The sequence below is a fragment of the Pantherophis guttatus genome, chromosome 10 (genome assembly GCF_059756535.1).
Source record: "Pantherophis guttatus breed Tessera chromosome 10, ASM5975653v1, whole genome shotgun sequence".
Lineage (NCBI taxonomy): Eukaryota > Metazoa > Chordata > Lepidosauria > Squamata > Colubridae > Pantherophis > Pantherophis guttatus.
The window spans coordinates 14097428-14123029 of record NC_142072.1 but is presented as its reverse complement, the minus strand read 5'-3'; the positions used below and the strand labels follow the sequence as shown (position 1 = coordinate 14123029).

Below are 25602 nucleotides of genomic sequence, written 5' to 3'. Positions count from 1 at the left end.
TTAAATAGAATCAGGGTGAGAAATCTTGGGGGAATGTTGTCCCAGAGACAGGTGCCACAAAAGAGGAGCACACCCTCCCCATATATTATAATAATAAAATACAATGGTACCATTAATTGGTTCCAGGAGGCACAATGAGTTCTAAAAATGAGCACCAAATCCATGTGACTAACGTGTGATGCTTTGTTTCCCTTGGAAAGAGTAGCAAGTTCTAGCTTGTGTGTTGAACCCCAAATAAATGAGTACCTGGACAATATTTTCATATCAAATTCATTAAGTACCAAATTTGACTTTAAAACAGTTGAGTACCAAGGTACCACTGTACAAAATATAATAATATTGGACATATGTGCATACTAAGTACTGTTGGTACTTACTAGACAGTTTGCATACATGCTAATTATGTATGTAGTGTTATGTCTCACTTATCATTTACTGTCAGTAGAAGGCATTTAGTCCATCACTGTAAAGTTGGAATGGTAATTCTGCATTGTTAAAAGCATTACAGTATATTTTTTTATTTTAAATAATTGGTATTACACTCTGCAGTGTAATTGTAGATATGTTGGATTAAATCTGATCTAAATATTCATTAAAATACTCAGATACTATTTATCAAAGTACTTGTATGCTCTGGACTCAGAACATAACATTGCTTTGAACTCCTGATTGGCAGTATATTAAATACATCATATATACACATATACTTCTTTTGAAAGAAAATGAAAATCATAGGCTATTGCTGCATTCTGGGATTTGTTTTTTTAAACCTAATATATCTAACAACCTTGGGATTTCCTAATGTATTTAGCTTTTCAAGATAAGCTGTGTTTTTTGCTGGTGAAAAAAAGCTGAATTTAATAATAGCTTTCTGCCTATGCAATAATAATGTACATGATAACTAAATAGCTATTATAGTAGCATGTGAATTTTTTTGCAATCATTATAGATCTAGAATTGTTTTGTTTACTTACTTTAAGAATATCCAAAATTATTAAGGTATAGAAATGAAAAATTGAGAAGAAAAGATTTTGATTTTATTTTGCAGCTGATTGCATTTTTTTGTTGGAAGATAAAAGTAGGAACTGTTGAATTATTATTAATAACAGTTGGAACAGCATGGAAGGCCTTTTCATGATTAGCTTCTGAAGCTCTGATCAAAGTAGAGTTGTTAAAAATGCTATAAAGTTGGATTCATAAAGTTTTGTTCTGATTATATAAACGTTAAACAAGAATAATATATATTTTCATATGAAAGTTCATGTAATTTAAGGGCATTTCAAAATAATTACATTTCTCAGATCATAACTTCAATACTTCAGGTAATAAGTATTAGTGGACTTTTCATTAGAATTAATTTTAAAACACAGACATCTCCAAGTTTCTTAACTTACTTTCTTAAACAGAAGGATGCATTATAATTATTAGTCATAGGGAATTTCATTTTTTTAAATTTAAGTATTGTAATTTTAATAGTCTATAAACTAGGATTTAGTTCTGGATTATCTGTCTATTTATGCTATTTTGAAATACAACTGCATTTTCCATACTTTGTGTATGTCCAGGTCAAGAAAGCCACATTTCAGCCCTGTGAGAGACAGGTCGCTGGGCCAGAGGTAAAGCTGCTGTTTTGATACATGCTTCTAAAGCAGATTTTTGTAACTGCATTGGTACTGGCAATCCCAAACCCTCAACAGCAGCTGCTAGCATTGTTTGGGCTGCCTTTTCAATAATGTCATCTCTCACAGCCTTCTGATCTAACATTTTAAGTGGATTTGCAGTGCTGCAAGCTTTTGCAGCTTTTCAATTGCTTTTTTCAGCGCATGGCTGGTTGACAAAGTTGCATGAAGATGTTGCCATAAAGTTTGAGAGAGAAAAATTATGAAAGTTTAACTCTACCCTGTTCTTTTTATGTTGTCTTCCTCTCTTTTCATGTTCTTCTTTTAATTTTCATGTTACTCTTGCATACTTTATCATTTCATTTTGCTGCCCAGACTTCCAGCTACTTTCTCCCTGATCTCCATTACTTAGGGGTGTGCAAAGACTCTGTCCCTAAATATCAGATTGATCAAAGAAGACTGAATCAACTGAGAGAGCTTAGAGCCAAATTTTTCCTGTCCTAGATGGCAATTTTCATTTGTCATACATGGGGGAAAAAATCAACTTCAGAATTCTCCAGCTTATGCTCAGTTTTCACATAATGCTGCAAAATACTACTCATATTTAAATTATTTACACGCTGATGTCATATGCAAATAAAAATATAGAATAAAAATGTATTCTTTGTAATCTTACTATTAGAAATGCACATTGCATTTTCTTTGTTTTTAGGAAACTGCATATTTTGCACCTGAATCACAATGTAACATGGAGGTAGACATTATGGTATCTTCCATGACAATACTTTCTTCAGTATGCAAGCAATTAACTTTGTGCTATAGTTGAAATATCAGATCTAACAAAGTACAATTTTGAATTTTAGTACAGCATAGGAAGTCACAACCAATATTTTGTATGATATCAGTTCTGTTTGTAAAGCAACAGTTATTATTACATACATAATTTTATATCTTTTAACACTCAAATATATATTTTAACCAATGGATAGAGTTGATTTAGCATGAGTTTCTGCACAAAGAACTATTAGCAATTCAAAATTTGTTTAGTCAATTAAAAAGCAGCTAATTTCTCTGTGGAATTTGGTTTCCACTTTGTAAGGTTAACAGAGGAATTAGTTGCATAATTGGTACAAAACATACTTTGCTCTCATTCTGATAATTTCTATCATTTGTGTCCTTGCATATCCCCAAGTATCATTTTGAGCACTTTTCATCAGTCATTTTGTTCATCTCTCTGTCTTTCTTGATCTCCTACCATGAAAGCAGACACAGGAATGCCCTCTGTTAGTGCAGGATGAAGACTATATTAAAAAGCAAGAGAAAGTTCCCGAGGGAAGTTTACCCCATCGAGCAACTGAAGAAATCCAGGCCAAAATTTCTATTCCAGTTCCTGAGGAGCAGAAAACACTCAAAACATGTCACCTGTATACTAACATTTTTTCTTCTCCACGCTTTCCTTTTCTGATGTCCTTATTGGTGATCCTTGCAATGACTATGTGGTGGCTGGTTTTTCTGTGATTAAGGAACACACAGAGGCTTATATGAAATATCAACAAGACACTGCACCCTTTGATTTCTGGTTAAAGCTGCTGTCTTACTCTTTCTATTTTATTTTTGACTGTAGTTCAGTTTCTCAGAAATTCTGCTTTTTAAAAGGCGTAATTATTTAATACATAACTTCTTGTATTTGTGAGAGATAACAGGAAACATCAGGCAAGTTCCATTGTGGTAAATTTTAATACTGTGCAATCCCTAAAATCAGATTGTGTCAATGATATGCTTGCTTGGATGGTTTCTATCATGTTCAAGACTCATGTCTGCATGTATTAGTATAGGCTTGCTGTTAAAGTTGGATGTTGAGCACAGGAGCTTGTCAAGTGGGGTGGAGCAGTAATTGTTGGGGAAAAAATCAGTATACCTGAGAATACCTGCTATAGACATTTTTAAAGTTGGATCTGTTTCCAACTTGTTTAATAATTCTATAAACAAAGAAATATACAACTTCCATTTAAAATAAAACAGAATAATTCAGAGATGTATATCCAGACAGCAGATAAACCAACGTGATTTAATTTCCTTGGTATTATAAAATAGATTTTACATCTTGCTATTAAAACACTTTTTACACCTCTGTCTTAAAGCCATTTCTTTGGGAAATGTGATTTGTGTATCAATATAATGTAGCGGGGTGAATGATGACTTATTTCAAGAACTGTCTGGGTAGTGGACTTGTGGACTTGTAACATTTGTTGCCTCACATTAATTGTAAGGGTAGAGTAAATTCTTACTATGTCTGCCTATGTATTCCTAGATGCATATTTGTGAATCATTTATCCTCTATGGTTTTACTTAAATGAAGGATTGTAACTTCTAGTTGCTGTTGAGATTGGATTAGAATGATAGAGAGCCAATAATTTATTGGAAGCAGTCATCTATAATTTAAATTGCTCTCTTATCATTACTTTAATTTTTTTTCCTAAATTTTTCTGTGCTTTCCTTTTCTCCGGAATATTTAGTAAATTGTTTTGTTTTTTCTGCAACACCTGTCTGTATGAAACTAGTATGTTCTAAATGTGTGTGTACTGTTTGATGCATGATGTTTTTGCAGTTGTGTTAACACATAACTGAGCATTACTTTAGGTAGAGGTTCTGACATTTAACTATATATTCTGTTCATTTAAATCTTTGCATGTTGCTTAAACTTTGAAACACTCAGATGTAAAGATAGTTATTTGATATCCAATTTATTTGTATAATTTTAAAACATAATTATAAAGTGCTGACTTTGACTCTTCATTACTGCATTATGCAAACACAGATGAATGGATTTTATACTCCTAGAATAAATTGAGGACAACTTCACAAGTTTTTTGAGAGCAGAATTGCAGTATTCAGACTTAGCAGCTATAAACTTGAATCTAGAAAGGAGATGTGTGACAATTAAATTATTGAGCAAAGTTGAATATGAGTGATGTTTAACTAATTCAGATGATATTTTAAAATTAATCTTTAAAATGTTTATTATTTAGAATTATATACAGTATGTTTGTGTTGTATGCGCAGGTGAAAAATACATACGAGGTGTTTATCTTTTTAAGAGTTTTGAAATATAAAATTATTTTTTTTCAGTTTTGCAGTCAAGTTTATATAGATTAACATGCCCCAGCCTGAGGGAAAAGCATAGGTCCACTGATTTCTGGACATCTTACCTGCTTTCAAAACCATGGGCCATGATCTTCTTTTAAAGATGTGGGTCTGAGCCATTGCTTAGATAGCTGCATTTTTCTCTACATTGATATTTTCTGACGGTGATGCTGTTATATTGTTGCTTATAGAATTTCCTGTATTTTTCTGTATAGCTCCCACACTACCTAAGATATTGGAGTGAAGGCCATCAGTCATAGTCAAAGAGGTGAAGCAGTATTTGCAATATACAAACCACATAAGATAAACAAACCACCTACCATCAATGAGTCACTCAAAAGAAGGTTTAACCTTTAACCTTCTCAGCATGGACTCACCTTTGACTCATGAAGGATTGCATTTATAGCTAGCATGCGGTACTACATCCATCCCTTTCTTTGGAAGCTTAAATAGTATCAGTGACCACATGTATATTGATTAATAATCTTAAGGCTAGACTACTGAAGGGAGTCTTCAGTTGCACCAGAGTTCTAGAATCGTAACACACTGGGACCCATACAATATGTGCAGTTACAGTGTCTTTTAATCTATTTCTGAACAGAAGGTTTAAATTATGCCTTCCATACTTTGGGACTTAGTTGTTTTAAGGATCACTTTCACTCACATAGGTATGATCAAATCTTCTGAGGTGAGATGGATAGTAATCATATAATGGGTGTTCCTGCAGATGAGGCTATGGAATGGAATTTCACCAGTAAGATGTATTATATCTTTAATTTTTATAGGTTTAAAAATAATCAGCGATACATTACTGCTAATCTCTCTTTTTCAAGTGTGTGTGTGTGTGTGTCATTTTTAGTGCTTTACTTTTTGATGTTTTTATTTATCCTGCTATACCACCAGAAGACCTCCAGTCAAAATATTTCTAAATTACCAATTTTTCTGAAAGTAGAATATAAAAACATGTACCAAAATTCACGAACAAGTCCATTAATTGTTGTACACTTTCCTGAGTCACTTTTTGTGAGATGGGCAGCTATATAAATTTGATAAATAAATAAAATGGGCACCACAAAATTTTATGTTAGGTTATATAAGGAAATTTAATGAGTTCAGGGTGACAATGTTTTTCCATCTTACTACTTTATGAACTATGGCAAGGCTGAGAAGACCATTTGGGTGAGTTCCAACCATAAATTACTTGGTTCAGTTTGTTCTTGATTATTTATAAAACATTGAATTAAGTACATGTATTTTTTTTAAATCACATTAGGCAAGAAAATGGCTAATGCATAGGTTTGGATCAACCTGCATTTAGTGATTGAATGGACAATTACAGCAAATGTTATTTTCTGTTTTCTGTATCTTATTTATATATGGATTATTGTTCACTAATAATTCAGGACAATCCTTTTACTCACTTAACAGTAGCTAAAGGATCTTGAAAGGCAAAAAACTTGGGCTCTACCTAAGATTTTAGAGAGCTATCTAAGTATGTAGTAATAAGGAAAGGGTTGATAACTTCAAAACTAGTGGAAATTAATCATTTATCATTATCCCTAAAAGTCTTCATTGCGATAAGAACACAGAATACCTAAAAGAATGGTTTTGATCCATACAACCAAACTTCTAATACTCATTTTATGGTTTCATTAGAATTATCCTTTGTTTATTCCTGATTATTTTGAAAAGACAGAACCACAATACTCAATTTATTATTGAGTAATTCAAGTTTTAAAATCCATCCAGTTTGCAGTTATAAATTAATGGCAGTCTATTGCTTTCCCCCCCAAACTTTTGAAGTTTAATGTAAGAATGGTACAAATGAAAACAAGTTAAATTTGGAATGTTGTCATTGTGCTTCATAATGCTGCTTTTTAAAGTTTATTGACCCTTTTGAAATGTATTATCTTTCACTAGTTGGTCTCTGGAAATTCTTGCTGGTGAGTGTAGTATGTTACCAATTGTGCATTTTAAACATTTTAAATATAGCTGCTTCTGTACATATTTCCAGTATGGGGATAATCTAATATTATTGATACATTGCTTGAAATACCCATAATATCCACTTGTTAAGGAAAATTTTTACAGAAGATTTTTTTTTTTTTAATTTGATTTATATGCCGCCCTTCTCCGGAGACTCAGGGCGGCTTACAATGCACTAAGCAATAGTTTATTGCTTAAACCCCTAAGCAAGGGGTTTATCGCTGATTGCTTGCACTATATATTAGTTTATCCCCTTCTTTTTTTTTTTATTTGAATGCTATTTTAATATAGATCCTCTGCCTGATCCAAAAACCTATCAAGAATAGCTGTCTCCATTCACTGCAGTATCAATAATGGAGCTATTAGCAAATTAGTAGAAGCTTTTGAGTGGAAATTTGTAACTTTTGCAAACTAATACAGGGGTTATCTTGAGTCACCCGTTAAATGCTTCTGATGTTCAAAAATACCAAAAGAACACTAAAAGCAATCCGCAATTTCATTGCATATTTTCTTTAGCAAAAAAAGCTGCATTATCCTATGTCTATTTGTATCAAAAAGATTTTAAGTGGTATCTTAGAACAAAGTTCCCAAGTTCTCCAGTTTTTGGACAAGTGAAACACTTGGAATTTTGAGAGCATCATTATGACCATTCTTACCAATTAGTTCTCAAGCATTCAGTATGGATTCGTTTGTATGAAGTAGATTTATGAGATTGATGTCCTTCATACAGCTGTTCTCTTAAGATGCTCTTTTTCATCTCAGCTTCCTTTATATTGTGTTATTCCCAAAAATAATAGGGTGCAACCCTCCATTATTTTTATTTTTCAAGAATGTCTCTGGGATATATGTGGGATTCAGAGGCATTGTTGGAATTAAATGTAATGCTTGAACTGGCACTTGCTTTACAGCATGCTAGTTTTTTGCTGTTTTTTAAATAGTCTTAAAAAATTAAAATCAGGTTAGTTGGTGGCAAGGGAAATAATCCGCAGCACATTTATGATCGTCACCTAATAAACTGTTTATTACAGCTGTGTCTGGAGCAATCTGAACAATCAGGTCATTTTAATCGATGTAGGACTTTTTCTTCAATGAGATTTTTTTAAAAAAAATAATATCAGATACAAATAATTAAAATACAAAATACAGATATCCAGTTATAGAAATGTCCAAATTAAGTCTTACACTAATAGAATAACAGAGTTGAAAGGGACCTTGGAGGTCTCTAGTCCAACCCCCTGCTCAAGCAGGATACCCTATACCTTTTCAAACAAAACTCTTCTTCAAAACCTCCAGTGTTGGAACGTTGTTTTATATAATCTCTTTGAATATCAGAGTATAGCGCTCGTATCATAATTCAAAAGTCTCTTTCCCATTAAATTTATCTTTAATTCCATTGAATTACACACTTAAAGAAACATTGTTCAAACCTTTCTGAAAGCCACAATAGAACTCCTTATGGAATGTGGGAAAGCATATTGAGTAGCAGTGGATAATACAAAAGGAAGACTGGCAATTCCTGGTGTAACAAATCTGTTTACTGTAAATATAAAAATACAGGAGACTTTCCAAAAGGCTACATAGCAACAACAAATTCATCATATCAAATGATACATCTGTATGTGTCCATCCCTCGACTAATTTGCATGTAGCTAAACTACTGTAGCTGTTGTGTTTTGAAAGTGAGCGTGCTTTTGCTTTATAAATAGCATTTCCAATAAAAATTATAGTTATGGTAGAATATTCCCTGAATTTGACAAACTATTTCTAATATAGTTAAATTTTTTGTGTCCTGCATCAAAGTCTACAGTTCACAACTGTTGAGTCATCCCTGCTAATATATGTTGATAATAAGCTGCCATTTTTGAGTTGCTTAATACTGATCATTTCTTTAACCTGAGGCTTCTGTCATCACTAATCAGAAAAAATAAGCTTTTAAATTACTCCCATATTTTAGGTTTGCTTCTCAAGCTAAAAGAAGCAGAAATGGCAAATAATAGGTTAAATTATTTAGCTCCGATTACTTACAAGGGGTCTTAGGCATCCTGATTTGGTGGGGGGTAGGGGCAGATAATGTGTGTGTTATAATATACTCTTTGTATATTTGAGTGTGATATCATGGCACAAATACAGAAGGGCAAAGCTTGCATCATGCCATCATCTATATTCATCATTTTGCTACCATGGTGGATACAGGGTGGATAGGAACAGACACCTTTAGAAAGAATCATGGAGAAGGGAAGAACCAATACAAGTTCATACGTACAAATACGAGTTCACATTTGACATTCAGTCCTGGTGTTTGTCTCATCCAAAATACTATTTGAATATTTTGTCTATCAGACATATAGATGCTAAATTTTAATTGCTGATATTAATAGTCTCTATAGATACAGCACTATTTGACAGAAGCAAAAAGATTTTTGAAAACAAAATTTTGCATATACTATTTGATCTGCTTAGTCAGTGCAGAATTCTCTACCTTAATGTAGACAATGTATTCAAGTGTTTTTTCCCTTATTCAATTGGCTTTCATTTTCCCTCATTGAATAAGGCAAATTTTTAGAAAACTATAATCTGTTATTGCATAGTCATTTAGTGATTTCTTGTCACTTCCAGTCAAAATTGTACTTTGTTGTAGAATATTTCTCAGTCTTTGGATATTTGACAAGCTTTTTATAATGTTTTTAATAAGATTCCATCCCTTGCAGCAAAGTCATGTCATTCATTACAAATACTAATTCCATTCATTGCCTGAGGCTTTTCACTTAATATGAAAAGTTAGATTTGGAAACAAGTATGCTTTATTACTGGGGTTCATGAATTTCTGGCTTTGCCTACACATCTTATTCTTTTAAAAGTAGCATTATATCTTATTCAGTGGGTGATTGGACCAGGCAAATTTTCTATACTATTTCTAATCTTAAGCATGTTTTCATCGTTGCCTTTTTTCTGTTACTCTTCCTTTCCTCAAATTGTAATAGGAGAGCTTGCTGAGATTTATAATGCTCTAGTTGAGAACTTTCCAACAGGCGCATGATGGAAGACAGTATAGTATCATCCTTGGTGAAATTCTCTGGCTTGGCTCTGATGCTAGAGATACCCTTGCTTTCTATTAGGCTGAGTGGATCTCTTTGTTTTATATTATGCTGTTACTCATTTTACAGTAAAAGTTGAAAATAGCATGCAAAAGTTTCCTGTTTGACATTTGCAGTCAGATACTTTCAGGCAAGCAACATCATTGTAAATATATAAATAATGAGGTAGCTTCTCATCATCTCTGTTATATGCCTGGAATTTTCTTGTCATTATATCATTTGGATCATTCTTATAAAAAAAGTCAGTAATAATTTACGTTGTGCTTTGTTGAGAAGTTCAGCTTTGTTGAGAGCTTCAGCAATTAAGATTGCTCCTAGATTTATGTATGAAAAATCCAATTTATAAACCATAAGAAAAGCTGTTGTTTCCAAAGGAACATTTTACAAAATTCTTTATTTCTCTTTAAAAAGCCATACCTGTAGCTTCAGGGTGGACAGCATTATTTTTCAATTATAAGAAATTGAAACGTGTGCTTAGAATTGTACTCCTCAGCAATATGAAAGCATTAATTATGTGCTTATGTTTTCAAAACATAATGAGCTTTCAATATGATAGATCTGTATTTTACAAGTAAGCAGTGAGAGTAATGTATGTATATTTTCCCAGCGCACCTTGCAGGACTTTAGGACAGGAAGGGGACAGTGGCTATTCATAAATAGTACAGGTGGGGCAGCAAAAGCTAACCCCCTCCTTCTCCAAATGGCAAATACCAGATTGTGTCTACTGCCATGATCTCTGAATGTTCAACCTTTTCAAAAGTAGTTGTATTCTCCTGCTGGCAGGAGACTGGTTGATTGGTCCAATGACTTCTTAGTTGATTGAAAGAGTAGTTGTTATTACAGAGAAAGCTGCAGTAGCTTTGCCCACTTCAGACTTGGAGCTGGACCAGGACAAATTCCTCTGACAAAGAGGAGAATATAAACAACTTCTTGACCTTGACTATGGGAGACTGTTATTGTCTGTCAGAGTGACTATAATACAGCCTTTTTGAATGCACTTGAAATATTCATCTTCAGCCATTGTAATAGTGTACACAGGCCCTATGAAGTCTTATTCTAAATTTTGCACTCTTTCTAGATGAAGTGCATTCTATTCCTAATTCTTTCTGGCCTTTTTTGTGTATTCGTTTCTTTTTAGAGTGTGCGTGACTGTCCCTTCAAAGAGGATGCAGATGATGTGACAGAGGGGAAAAATATTGCCTCTCACTTTGAATGGGAGGTTTCAAAGCATTCAGTAGGCTTTAGTGAGAGCCAAATGTCAACCACACTGGCGTCTACACAAATTCATGAATCAGACTCTTTTTCAATAAGCAGCAAGGAGCAGAAAGAGGAGGGTGCCACTGCTCTTCTTGAGAGCAAGGAAGATCTAAGGTGTGAAAAGGGATTTTGCTCAAATATGGAAAAGGAAGCTGAGGATTCTAAACAGGCTGAGGTGGAAATATCTGTAATCCCTGTTTCACCTCCATTGTACCTCCATGAGCAAGAGGAGGAAGCCTGTGGTGTTGAAGAAACAAAATTTACCAGCAAGCCACTTAGAGAGCTAAATGGAGAATATTACAATCCAAATGTTGATCATGAATTTCCTGCTCTCATTCGCTGTTTCCAGGTAGTAAATGTGAACATAGAATATCTTTTGCAAACGCCTGTGCTACATTTTCTGAGTCACTTTGCGAACACTGGAGCAAGCATATTTACATATCCATGAAGGATTAATTTTTGATGTCCTGAAGTAATTCCTGAAAACTAAACAGTTATTCAATTTCATACTGTCTATATAAATTATTAATCCCTTCTTCATCCTTATCTGAAATTGACATGTCTTAATTAAACAATTTTTTCTTGATTCGTGCAAAGAAAGGGAAATTCAAAAAGCTAAAGATGTTTAATATATCAGAAAAACTTAAGTACTAATTATTAATACTAATATTTTATTCATTACAACAAAGTCTGGAGTCAACAGATTTGGAAATACCATTTCCCTCCACTTTATTGTATTTTTTTTTTTTTTTGCTTGCTTGCTTCAGTGTTCCTTCCTTATTAATCCTATCTGCTAAAAAACTAAATATGTAATCTGATAATAAGGTGATACTTTGGGTATGCAAAGGGATATGATGGTTATGCGGTCCACTTACTAACATTATATTCTCTTTGAGTTAATTATCAGGTGGTGGCACAGCTGATTTTTCTTTTCCTGTTATTCTTAATACTTGAATATTCATAAATGGTGATTTGGCAGTGATTTAATATAAACTGGTGGACTTCACATTTCAAACTGCAGGTGTTGCCTATGCACTCTCTGTAGGTTTCCTACATTCAATTTAAATTCATCTAGTTTCTGAACAAATAAATAAATACTGTGGCATGTAAATGATATTCTTCCTACATGGTATAGCATATATGTGGAGATATATATGTAGATGTCTATGATTAAATTTCTCATTAAATATTAATATTGATCACTGAAGTGAATCCATTTCCATTATTTGGCCAATCAGATTTTTAAAATGTGTGAAATCATTGCATTTCATCTTAATTTTCACAATTCTGCAAATGAGTGCAAACAACATAACAGTTGTGATGTATAGTTGAGTTCATGATGCATCTATAAGTTGCACATTGGAATTCTGTTAAGTAATACTCACATGAGGTGACTAAATCTACTTTGAAACTATTTTGTAGCCCCCCCTTGTGAAAACTCAGACCGTTACCATCTCTGATGTGTCTAATACTGTGAAAAGTGAAATTCCAACTAAAGACGTTCCAATTGTCCACACAGAGACCAAGACTATAACTTACGAAGCTGCACAGGTAGGCTGCTTCCCATCTAGTGTTACGATTTTATTGTAATATTTCATACGATTGTTAGAAAATCCAAGCAGTTTCATTCATCAATTTTAATCTACTTTGACTTTGAACATTTTATTTCAGTGGGATGTTTCGGTTCTTGCAGGGAATTCCACTGGTGACAATTGCTGTGAGAAATATCATTATCAGAAAAGTCATGTTTTTCTGAAACAGAATTGCATGAGTTCCCCTACTTTGGTCCATAAAGCTCCTTCTGGCCATAATTGCTGAAAAACAGACAATACACTCTCCCAACCTTTTGAAGTGGGAAACAGATGAAACTGATAATGTAAGACCTAAAAGGGTGTACCACATTTACAAACACCATCTCCAGAATCCTAAAACAGTTCTGCTCCCATGCCTGATGAGGCCACTTTGTGGCTGTAAGTTTCCTGAAAAATCTTTTGAGTGTGGTGCTTACTAGCCAAATGATACCCAGCCCTGAATTAGAAAAATTAGGCAAGTCTTTGCTGAGAGCTGAGCTGGCTTACACTGTGATGAAGGAGCTTGAAGGAGCTTCCTGAGACAGTAAAAAGCATATGATTAGTCCCCAAAACCCTGTTTTTATTTCAACAACTGTGAATTATGTTCATTCACAGCCGGTAATGAGTCACAAATAGTTTGTAAAGACTCCAACAGAAGTTTGCCACAATCCTTTGGGATAAGGCTGATAAGCACCCACCTTTATCTCCCTTGACCCACTGCCAAAGACCTAATTGGCAATTAGCTTTGCAAGGCCACACCGAGTCAAAACGGAGCTTCAGAATTTAAACCGACCAGAACGACCAAAGTTGCTTCCTGCAAAGGCTCATGTGCCTTTGCTCTTCCTTTATGTCTTATGGGAGGGGCCAATCATCTCTGAGCCCTATTCCCGAGTCGTCCCTTTTGTTTTAACTGTTCTTGCCTTCTGGCAGCTCTGCGCACGCATGCACTGGGAACAGGCTCTCCCTGTTCCTCTACCTCGCTGACGTCAGATTCTGGAGGCTCCAGAGTTCGCACATAACTTCCAGATGGCCCTGGCCCCCTCTCTGCCTTCGACGCAGAGCCCTCCACCGAGCCTTCCCCAGACTCCAGGACTCGTCCGTGGTCCTCCCCAGCCTCCTCACTGTCTGACTCCGCAGGCCGCTGGCGGACCACAACAATTGCTCTCCAGAATCATTTGTGGACAACTGCTGTGGATCCTGGAAACATAAGTAATAGCCCCAGAGTTTAAAAAAAAAAAAAAAGATATCCATCATCTTTGGTAATTTGTACACTTGAGTTAAAAATTCCCCAATGTATACTCTCACTAAGGTAAGTTGCATGTTGGGTGGTACCAGAAGGAGCTAGATGTGTGGGAAGCTTTTTTCAAAAATCTACCCAAAAATAGACTTAAGGGTAAACCATTTTCTTACTATTTTTGTAGCTACAAAGTGCTTTCCATTTTTTTCCCCCTAAGGCAAATATGCTTGATAAATATGGTCTTTCAGCTTAAATATGTAAACTGGATGCTTTTGACAAACTGTCCTCCTTTACGCAGAAAACTATGTATATACATTCAACAAGAGGAAGTTTGTTACTGCTTTGAAAAAAACATCTCAAAAGATTTTTAAAAGTACATTGTTTTCATTGTATAGACAAGTGGGACAGGAATGGAATTTAATCATAGTTGCTACATTTATTACTGCGGGGAACTGAGCAGCTTTTACCAATATATCCTTGAGAAGATGCCGTTGCACAAAGGTTCTATTTGTAAACTTCCTATGGCATCTAATTGTTTACTGGGAGTATTGGATTAAATTGGTACGGGCCTTGTCTGATCCAGAATGTTGTTGTTAGTGTCCTACATGTATACAGTAGTTGATTAGCTAATACTATCTCTTTTCACTTAGAAGCAGTCTTTCAGTTTGTTTCTTTTTTATGAATGTCATCTTTCCTACCAGGTGAGTTACTCACTGTAGGTGGGCAAGGAAGTCATTTATACTTCCATGTATTTCTGCCTTAGATTGATGATGGCAGTGGGGATTTAGATCCTGGAGTTCTCCTAACTGCTCAGACGATCACTTCAGAGACCACCAGCAGCACTACGACCACACAGATAACGAAGGTAAAACCTCTGCTAAACAAGTATTTGGTCTCATTGATAAGCTGTATGCCTGTCAAAAAAATTACATGCATATATTTCATTTTCTGTGTGCCTTGGTAATCCTCACAGGATTGGACAGTAGAATGCAGAGAACACAGAAGCACTATTTTGTTATAAGACAGTGTTGCTATAGATCGGAAAAGCTTACGTTTTGATGACAATTATGGTTGTGTTAGAAATAAAATAATATTGTATCCAAGAGAAGGATCTTATTTCCTTGGCTACATAAAGTCTCTTCCCTGGCTACAAAGTTGCAATGAGCTCAAGTTATCCTTTAGATTTACAACTTTTGGTAATGGATATAAAGTCAAAAAAATAATAATACACTATAGCCAAATGGTATGACTTATTCTGAGTTACAGATGCCCTCTTGAAAGTTTTGTTGCATACAAAGAACCAACCTGTTTTGATACTTGAACTTCTGGCATTTATGGTGAAGTTGGGGAAACCTGCTTAACCAGTGTTAGAAACCACAGAGAGAAAAAAAGTTAAACAAATGTATCTTGTAATATGGAGTTTTAAAGGCTTTGCCTCAAATTATGTCTACATTAAAATTGAGAATCAAGGAATTGCAAGTTTTCTTGCCAAAACATTTTTTTAGTTTAGTTTGAGCTTAATTGAGTTCTGACTAAATATTTTCTATTTCCAGACTTATTTTAAAAAAGAATCTATTATATTAACTTCACTTTTAAAATCATTTTTATGCTCTTTATAACCAAATTTTATATTTTGTAAAGCAACTTTCCTGTGGTTCGCAAGAATGGGATATTTGTCTAGTCTAAATTTTGTAAAAAAAAATTGAAAATAATGAAATCATAATTATGAAAAAGAAAGTTCAAAAGATGATACAAGTTTATTCTAATGCACCTATGAACTAGATTTTTATTTACATTCCTATTTAATAAATTGATTACATTTCTCTTTTAAAAATAATTAAAATCTCTAGGTTTTATAATTTTTTAATTATAAAAATGTTAATATTTGTCTTCTCATGACAGACTGTAAAAGGTGGAATTTCAGAAACACGAATTGAAAAACGAATTGTCATCACAGGAGATACAGACATTGATCATGATCAAGTAAGAGATTGTTGTAATTATTGATAATGGAAGGAGGGGTTTTTTTTTAACAATAGAAGAGTAACTTTAAATTCAGATTCTGAAGTTATTTTTGAAGCATTGAAAATCTTTTAAACTCAGTTCAAATGTTTCTAGGTGATAACAGATAACAAGATGCCATTCACAAACTTGAAGCTGTTTTGTTAAGTATATAATTAAAATGAATTTTTTAAAAAAAACACTTGGATAAAATATTGCTATGATAGTACTAATGTGGTCTTCCTCAAGTGTTAAACTTGATCAGGCTGATTGTAAAATAACACAGGTTGAGCCCCTCCCCCCATTCCGTAGGATGTCAGACTGCAAATTAAGTTAGGCAGCACAGAAATAATGTGCTCTTTATACTCTTTTCCTTCAGGTTCTTGTTCAGGCCATCAAAGAAGCTAAAGAGCAACATCCAGATATGTCTGTGACCAAGGTCGTCGTTCATCAGGAGACTGAGATTGCAGAATAAATAGTTTATACCAGGTAAGTTCCCTTTTAGCGCCACTTCATAAAATATTTTAACTTTAGTCATAAATAAGGATTGTTATCAGGTGTCTTAAAGAAGCTCCCTGTTCTTGATATCTCAAGTTTAATTCATTATAGTAAATCTTTACAGGCACAAACTGCTGCTAAAATGTACATATATTGGGGGAAGAATCCAGCCATAATAGAAATGAGAATGTTTAAAATAGTAGCCTGTTTCTGACTCTAATTGTAAATCATATCATAAGTACCCTTGAAATTTAGCCTCCCACTAATGTTTGAAAGTGGTAGCAATGATTGTTTAGGATTAAATAGGCTGGGTCTGCAGAACATAAGACCTGCAAATATCATGTCATATTGTACTTCTTGTTGCCTGCCAGGTCTTGTTCCTGCACTATTATAAGCAGTCCACTCACCACCAATTGGCGGAGAGAAACCTATAGTAAACTATTTTAAAAATATTGGGTGCTACTGCTATTGCCATTAGAAGCAACACTAAGAATGCTGAAGGGGGCTAAAATAAATGTTTCAAATTCACCAATAACCTTTTACCTTGTCCATATTTTTAATTTTTATATAGCTCTAATAAAGTCCTACTTTTTCAAATTATTTTTTAATCTGTACTTTAAGAAAAGGGAAACTGGTGTGACCTGTTCAAGATAACAAAAAGGCATTCACAGTCGCTTGCGTTGTTCAGTCCTGCAGTAGGCGTCTCAATCACGGTGGGCATCCATTGCAAGTTACCTGAAATTTGTAGAGAAGTGTCCTCTGATAAAGCTAAGAATAAATTAATTATTCATGTTCTTCCCAGTACAGTACGGAGATAATGTGCAACTTGGGAATGAAACCTCAGCATACCATTTAATTTGAGAAATTGTCTCTGTGTTTCTTCTTATGGATTATTTATGCAACAGATTTGTTTCACCTGACATACTGTTTGATGGTGATTTAGTTGTACATAAGGACCAAAATAGCATGGGTTTTTTTGATAACTTAAGAGTATTTTTTCTCCTGTTTCCTTTTGATCAATGCTAATGTTTCTCAACAAGGCACCATTTTATGAGTGAGCTATCTCGCCGGTATTTAAAGCCCAAGAGCTATACAAGTGGTCAAGAATTGTTTCATACACGAGTGAACAAGAACTGGGCCCTTGTGCTAAGAAACATCCTTAATGCCATGAATTAACCGAGCATCACATTCTGATTTAAACCTTTATATTTTAAAACTAAGTTATCCGTGGAAGAATGATCCTATGGTCAATTTAGGGAACCTAAGTTTTTCTTGGGGAGGGGGGAGTTTTCTGAATTTTGAGTATGCTTTGCAACAGACTAGAGTGCCATTTATGAGCAAACATCTAGACAGGAATTCTCCATTTGTGTATCCTTGGAGGCTACCTTCAGGCATATGGATTTTATGTAGTTATTTAATTTTTTATCCTATCGTTCTGCAGTTATGTCCCATTATCAGACAAAAGTAAGAAAAAAGATCCAAAGTAATGATATAATAAAAAGCTGGTTTTTAAAGTTAAAACATCATCTAAAATACAAACTTAACCAGGTAGTTTACCTTGAAACACTTATGCACATAATATAATAAGGAAAGCAAAGATGATTGATCATTATTGATACTTTTTCTTAAATATAACTTGGCTATGTTCTCACTTCAACATTCATATTCTGATCCTCATAATAAGACACATTTGAGCAAAATTTATGTATATGTTTAGTAACATGCATTTATTTCATATAGCAGTAACACTTAGCTATGGCACTTACTTATATACTGCTCAACAGTGCTTTACAGCGCTCTCTAAACGGTTTACAGAGTCAGCATATTACCCCAGCAATCTGGGTCCTTATTTTACCGACCTCAGAAGGATGAGTCAACCTTGAGCAGGACAGGATTGAACTACTGGCAGTGGGCAGGGTTAGCCTGCAATACTGCATTCTATCCACCGAGCCACCATGACTCATGGATTTAGCTTTTCATAGAAAACGTCTTTCCTACTATGCCACAGCTTTCATCATGTTCATTCAGCAATCACTCTCACTGAAGGACACTGTCAGTTGTGCTGCCCAGAATATGGAATGGTCTTTCTATTGTTGAAGACGTGCTTATTTGTCCTGGCTTTGATATATTTTTTATATTGCCAGCTAAGTCTTATTATTAATTGATCCAGTGATATTTTATTAGTTCAGGCTTTTTGTTTATGTACGGTATACTTTTGCATTTTTCTATGTTGCTATAAAAAGCTTAGACTTTCCAGTTAAGATGAATATTAATCAATTATTTGAAAATATTATATAATTGATGCATTCTGTCCCATTTGCAGAATATCAGGAGTTCACAAACATTTTGTAAGATACTAAATGTGTGTCCATTTTCATTAAGAAATTTGTATCTTCCTAGGTGATGCCTGCTTCATTCTTTGAAGGCCACCCAAGACATACCAGCAGAACTACAAAGGAACTTTCAAACACCATGACCTCAAACTTGCCAGATTTATTCTCAATCACACATTCTATCATTTATTGTTAGGAAGTTATGCTTTTTGATGTTTACTTGGAATTATCTTTAATACTATATGTCCCTTTTCATTGTTTTTAATATTGTGACCGACAATTTGCCATATTTTACATGTGCTGATGTGCTTTTTTTTTTTTTTTAATCATTTTTTTCCCATTTCCTTTTCCTTTGCCATTTTCTGAATCTGTATTAAGATGTCAAAAAGAGTACACAGGGCTTATCAAAAATGTTGCCTTTAAGTGTGATGATATTCACCTTTCTGTTCCTCAAGTAGCTTGCATTCTCTCCTACTTTTTGAATAGGTTACCGTGTGGTATATCAGTGACTTACAAGTAGCCACCCTTGTCAGAAAAATCACTGTGTGCAAAACTTTAATTTGATTGGTTGATCTATAAAATGTCCAGAGTATCCTAACCACAGCATACTTGGCTTGTGGATTTCCTTCGCTTTTGTGGATATGTCTGTCTTTAGATGCTTGAACATATCCGGAGGTTGTGGTGTTTATATAAGTAATTCAGTAGTTGCCTAGGTTCAGGGACAATGGAAGTTGCTTTTTTATACTGTGAATTGTAAAGCTTTTAAATGAATTGTGGTAAGTCATTCAACTCTCATCTGCTCTTTTCTCCCTCCACCTTTGTTTTGCTTCCCAGTCCTTGGTAGGTGTTCCTTGTAATCCTATCTGCTGTTTAGCCCCATTAAGCTATGAATTTAAGAGTAAGAGACCCTGAGCACAATTAAGTTAGGCTGTGATTTTATCATGGTGGGTTTTTTTTTTACCCATATTCATTTGTAGGTTTGGGTGGAGGGTTTTGTTTTTTGTTTGTTTGTTTGTGCAAGGTGGGGGGGCAAAAGGCAAAGATTTAAAATCATACCTTTTAAACAAAAGTTAAATTTAGAGCTCTGGCAATGTATCTGGATAAGGGGTGTAATTCCTATTCAGTTGTTAAAGACAATCTGGCATTCTTTTCATGAAGATGGTATCAAAGGCTATCAGTCAGAATAGGGTCTTGTTTCCTCAGTGAAAAGTTATTTGGAGAGGGAATATATTAATTTCCATCAGAAGACAGTACTTTGTCGTTTTTCTTGAGGGGGCAACCCTAACCATGGTGCACTGGTGCTGTATTTCCCTTGTTTCCTTTAGATCATTTAGAATTTCTTATAAAAGAACTTGCTTTCCCTCAAAAACAACAACAATAACAACAACCCACGAACAGAGGTTGTTGCATTTGGTAAATGATGCCCTTAGCTTTTTCCACTGTTAACATTAGAATGAAAGAGTAGAACTCAGCATTGGGTGCTGTCCTCAGCACCTTAATACTGTATGTATTGTCATCATAGAAAAATACAGTATGTACCACCTGGGGAATATGTTCAGAGAAAGAGCAATAAGTAATTTATGAAAGGGGTCAGTGGGAATTTTTTTAAAAAAAGATAATACTGATTTTACATTACTTTCAAACAAAAGTCAAATAGGACTACTCTTTTTCAAAATACTTCACTTTTCTATGTGTATTGCAATCTGCATGTTAAATTATTGGACTCCAATTTGGAATTCCCATCTTTCAAAAATAGATAGACCATTACTTAGCTGGATGGTTCTTTTTCCTAAAATATGTGAAGGCTCTGTAAAGATACAACAAGAAGCAGCTCTACCTTTTCTTAGAAGAACTCAATTTCAGTAAATAAAAGCTTTCATTTACTATTTGAAATAATGCTACCCTGTCATACTGCATGTTCCTTTCCCTCTCAAATGTGAGTGCATTTTGATTAAAGAGTCAGTAGGAATATTTTAGGATTGAAAGATTTAAAGGTAGTGGTATGTGAAACATTTTGAATACAAAACATCCCATTTGAGCTTGAAACCACAATTTTACATTCAAAATGAAGTGTTTGTAACATTTTAGAAGTGTTTTGAGATGGAATGCTGTTCGATCAGTTTTGTTTTAATATGCTCTGGACATTACATCATGTTTCCAATGATTGCTGATTGATGCCAGAGGGAAGCCCATTTAGAAACAGATCCTCCCCCACCCCCAGGAAAATAAACATAGGATTGAGTTGTAATAGAATTAATTAAAGTAATTATGAAAGCAGTAGAGTAAGTAAGCTTCCTAACAATATTACACTGAACTAGAATAAATTCTGGGCACTTAATGTATTTATTACAAAACTAGCTATTTATTGTGGAAGACAACTGATTGGTACACTTTGACTGGTGCAAAATATTAATATTTCTGCTGCTTTTACTGCTCTTTTATTCAAAGCATAAAGCAGTTTTGAAAGCATTCTATTATTTATTATGGAATTCTATTATTCATGAAGCTTGTATTCCATATGGTTTCTAAGGACAGGTTTTGCCCTTTCACCAGCTGTAACTGAGCATGATTTTTGTACACTATGGATAGCTAGCCAGTGATGTTCTGCTCTGTTTAGCTAACCTACACATTCTTGTATGGAATGTGAATCCCACATTATAAAATATTACCTTTACATGATGAGGGGAATGCATTTCAGATTGTACCTCTTCCTGGCCTTCCTTACATCTATTGCTCTCCCATTTTCAGAGTTTTCTACCACCTTACCTTTTGACCTCCGTTTTCATTCATGCACCAGGGTTAATTTTACTGATTCACCATTTTTTGTGTTGTGCAATAGATGACTCCCAACTTCCCTTTTTCTGATTTTTAGCTTATTTATTAAAAGTGTGTAATAAAATCTGCAGTAAGTGTTGCATTAGACTGCAATAAGGAAGTCCAAGGTGGGATGGTATATCTGCATTGTGTCATTACTTGTCTCCTTTTACAATAATCAGAAGCAAAAAATGTTCATTTAACAGTTGGTGTAAGTATTTAGGATTGCTTTTCTAAATATTACTTAGGAATATATTAGTTTCAAGAAATGCTCAAAATCACAGGACACGTGAATGGAAAAAATGAAAAACTATTCTACAAGATAAAAGGAACAAGCAACAAGACGGCCATATTCCTGAGAGAAAGAAAAGTAAGGGTCATTCAAATTTACTTTTTTTTTCTTTTTGGTTCTATATATTCATTAGCAGGGCAATTTGACCTCAGGAATTTAATAAAAGTTTTGCTTTTCTACTCATGGCCAGGCATAAGATCTCCACCTTTGAGTATGCCAGAAGATAAAAGTATTATAAAGCAAGAAAAACTTCATATTTTTGCAGATTAAACTGATTTACATGATATACATCGGGTTGTCCAACCTTGACAACTTTAAGACTTGTGGATTTCAATTCCCAGAATTCCAATCATGGCCGAGGAAATCTGGGAGTGGAAGTCCACAAGTCTTAAAGTTGCCACCGTGGGATACCCTTGATAAACCTAAATGATTGTGCTGTTTTCATGTTATGTTACTCTGCTTCTGATTATTGTAACAAAACATTTAAAACCCCTTAAAAATATGCATGTACACACCTTCCTTTGACTGGTAGTCTTATTGTGCAACAACTCCCACCAGCTTTTATTACCTATTCGCCAAAACTGATAAAACTAAACTTCACACCCGAAAAGGCTGAAAGAGTTTAAGGGTCCTCTTTTAAACCTCTTAGGAATGTGAATCCTGGGGCTGCTGCCACATAGGGATTATTTTCTTTTCTGAAATTCCTTCCTGCATGCAGTGTAAATCCACTCTCTGCTGCGAAGGCGGTTTCTGTTTACCACCTGAGCTTATAAATTGGCACTCCTGCTGGCAGCCTTTGTAACTGAACAAGAGTTGTGAGTTTGTTTCCTCCTGGCTGCTTATATCCCGCAAGTGAGCAATATTTCATTTTGTATAGCCAAGCATGCTGGAGAAATTTAAAAAAAGGAGCTAATAAATCCTTTTAAAATGCATTTGCCAAGGTAATTTAACTTTCCATAGCAGACACAATGAAAATAATTTAGTTTTAGGGTACCAGAAACGTGTCCTGAACTGTCTGCCATTGACAATAGTAATTTTCATGTTTTGAGTAGGAAAAGCATTTGTAGGCTGTTTGTACTCACAATCTCAGAGCTGCCACCATCACCTTAACAGATCACAAAATAAACCAGCTTCTAGCATTCTCGTTTTCTGGGGACCAGCACTGCCATTACTGGAGCAGTAAATAAAATATAGTCTATTTATTTATAATGATGAAATGACTATGCTCCCAGTTATTTCCTTCCCCATTTATGAGATTATCTAGAAACTCTCTTAACTGTATAGTAAATGGAAGCTATTTATCTATGAATGTGTGTACAGAAGGAAGAGCAGCAGTATCCAAATTGGTCAAATTAGAAGGAAAAAAATAGATTTTCACTTGCCAACAATTAAAGTACAAATTAACTTTGGGGACTCGAGATGGTGTTGGGGATTCATAAACTGTGATTTTTTTCCATTTTCATACAAGGGACAGTTTTTAAAAAATGTATTCTAATTATGGGGGGTTGGTTCTCTTTTTTACACATTAAATCACACTATTTCACTGCAGATATGAAGGAGCTTTGTAAATTTTTTTTAAAGACAATTGTATAGAATAGTTCGTTCTTTTTAAAAAAAAGTAGGAACAGAATAAACTATTAGCAAATCTTTATAGTTTATGTAGTTGTTATTTTGGACTTTTGTAGTTAAAGAAAAATTAGATGTAGCATTTAGATATGTGTTCAATCTTGTATTGCATTTTTCAATAAATTTTCAGGTAAAAAAAATGATGCTCTTGTCACTTATTAAAGCTCTACTTTGCCCAGATTATCTGGACTGTAGCTTCTGAAATATGCCGGCTGAAATTTTAATTCTTACAACTATTTGGTTCATCATATGTAGCCCCAAATGCCTAGTTTAAGTATCTGTTAAACCATGACTTTAATGTATACTTTTAAAAACAAGTTGCTGTTACTTTTGCACAACATTGATTGAGCTCACACACTGCGGTGAGCCAAACTGTTAGTTCACGTTGTATGAACCCAGTTTGGTAAATCATGTTTTATCATGTTGAGAATATAACCTTTGATGGCGACCCGTGGAAAGAGCAATAGTGAGCATTGAAACCTCCAAGCAATCTGCCTTGTGACGGTGAGAGTCTTGTCATCTTGCTTCAAGTACACCCTTAGCCTTCTCCTCCACGCAAACTCTGCTGTCCTTAATGCCCAGAAAATTGCAGAATCACAGGAAAAGTCCTCCTACATTAGAGAAGTGGAACCATCACACCTGCGGGCTCTCTCCTTCGTGCTCAATCGATTCTGAGAATAACCATGAGAACCTCAGGATAACTTCTCAGGGACTGATCCTATCAAGTTGATGTGCAGTTGTGTGAAGCTTAAACAATGCTTATTTGCACTTATCTCTAGCTGCAAATAACACTTGCTCTCCTGCATTCTTCTGAATGGAAAGCTGCTTTTTGTAAGCAAGTTTTTCCATAACAGGCTGCAGAATCAGGGAACAGTACAAAATCTGTGTCTGCTGTATTGAGCAGTGACTAGGTTGAGTGGCCCATTCATGGAATGTGCTCTATCAGCCTCTTCATTTTATGCTGTGGCATCAGCAGAGGGAGCCTGTTTCAAACTTTGAAAGTAACCATATGGCTCCCAGATATATTGGAATTCCAGCCCCTAGAATTTGTCTCTGTATTTTTTTTATATCTTTTTGGCATTTACAAAATACATTTTTCAAAAAGAGGAATATTCATTTGTGTTCAAAGGAACGAACGACGTGTATCAGGAAGAAATGCAAATAGTCATGCTAAAATGCATGGCATTGTACCAGGATTATTCAAAACTGCTGCACTATAAAATTTAGCAAGTAAGAATTGAAGAGCCAAAACATCTTAACGTCGGTTCTAATAAGCTTCAATGTTAGGAAATTACATTTTAGAGCTCAATGAAATTTCATTGCCTCAAAGTAAAGTTGCTATGGAGAATTCTTACACACACACCCTAAGAAATGGAATCTTCAAGTACTTGACTGAATAGATTCTACAATATTCAATTTCCGGATTCTATGCAATTTCTGGTGTTTGGTCCACATCACTGACTTTGAAATATTACAATTAATAAACAAATGACTGTCTTGCAATATATTCTATCTGGATTGTAATTTCATATCTAGCTGCAGTGATGAAATAAGACCCATATCTGTGTTAAGCAGTGTTAGAGGGTTTTTTTAAAAAAGAACCAACTAATTTGCTTACACAAAGATTAAATAAAAGTGGGCCTTACATATACTCACATTTGAGGGAAATACTGTGAAAGATCAAGCTATGATACTGGTAGAACCACGTGTCATTAAGCTGCGATTTGAGTATTAATTGATACCTACAATTGGCTTTGGATTCACAAGAGTTCTAATGTGCTGGATGAGTTGACACACTATAGCACCAAGGTTATTTCACTGAGGCAAGGTACAATGGAATAAGCCTATGTCAATATCAATATCCTTCCAGTATATTTTGGAATTTAGTTTAGGACTAGAGTTCGATGAGAGCCAGTTTGGTGTTAGGGTTAAAGAAAGCATCAGGCTAGAAATCAGGAGACTATATCTGTTCTTGTCCTGCTTTAGGCACAAAGCCAACTGGGTAATCTTAGGCCAGTCATTTGCTCTCAGCCCTAGGAAGGAGGTAATGACAAACCACTTCTGGAAAACCTGTCCAACAAAATTTTAGGGGCTTGTCCAGGCAGTCTTTGAGAATCAGACATCACTGG

General features: G+C 34.6%; 1 protein-coding gene and 1 long non-coding RNA gene across 47 annotated transcripts in view; one reads left to right on the top strand and one right to left on the bottom strand.

Annotated features, from left to right (window-relative positions):
- Positions 1–22366, top strand: part of EPB41 (erythrocyte membrane protein band 4.1) — a 106267-nt gene extending 83901 nt beyond the window's left edge. For 34 of the 46 annotated variants that reach the window (XM_087876336.1, XM_034413667.3, XM_060691522.2 and 31 more), the window contains 7 exons: positions 1566–1616; positions 10983–11450; positions 12524–12652; positions 14673–14774; positions 15812–15892; positions 16290–16399; positions 18809–22366. In XM_087876336.1, the coding sequence (XP_087732462.1) occupies positions 1566–1616; positions 10983–11450; positions 12524–12652; positions 14673–14774; positions 15812–15892; positions 16290–16385 (927 nt within the window). In that variant the 3' untranslated portion in view covers positions 16386–16399; positions 18809–22366. The remainder of the gene's footprint in view (positions 1–1565; positions 1617–10982; positions 11451–12523; positions 12653–14672; positions 14775–15811; positions 15893–16289; positions 16400–18808) is intronic. The other 12 variants (XM_087876335.1, XM_087876333.1, XM_087876332.1 and 9 more) reach the window with 3 other exon arrangements.
- LOC148112407 (uncharacterized) lies at positions 1016–4990 on the bottom strand. Its single transcript, XR_015729453.1, has 2 exons — positions 4829–4990; positions 1016–3131 (listed from the first exon to the last, which is right to left on the bottom strand). It is a non-coding gene; the product is annotated as an uncharacterized LOC148112407 (long non-coding RNA).
- Positions 22367–25602: the final 3236 nt, after the last annotated feature.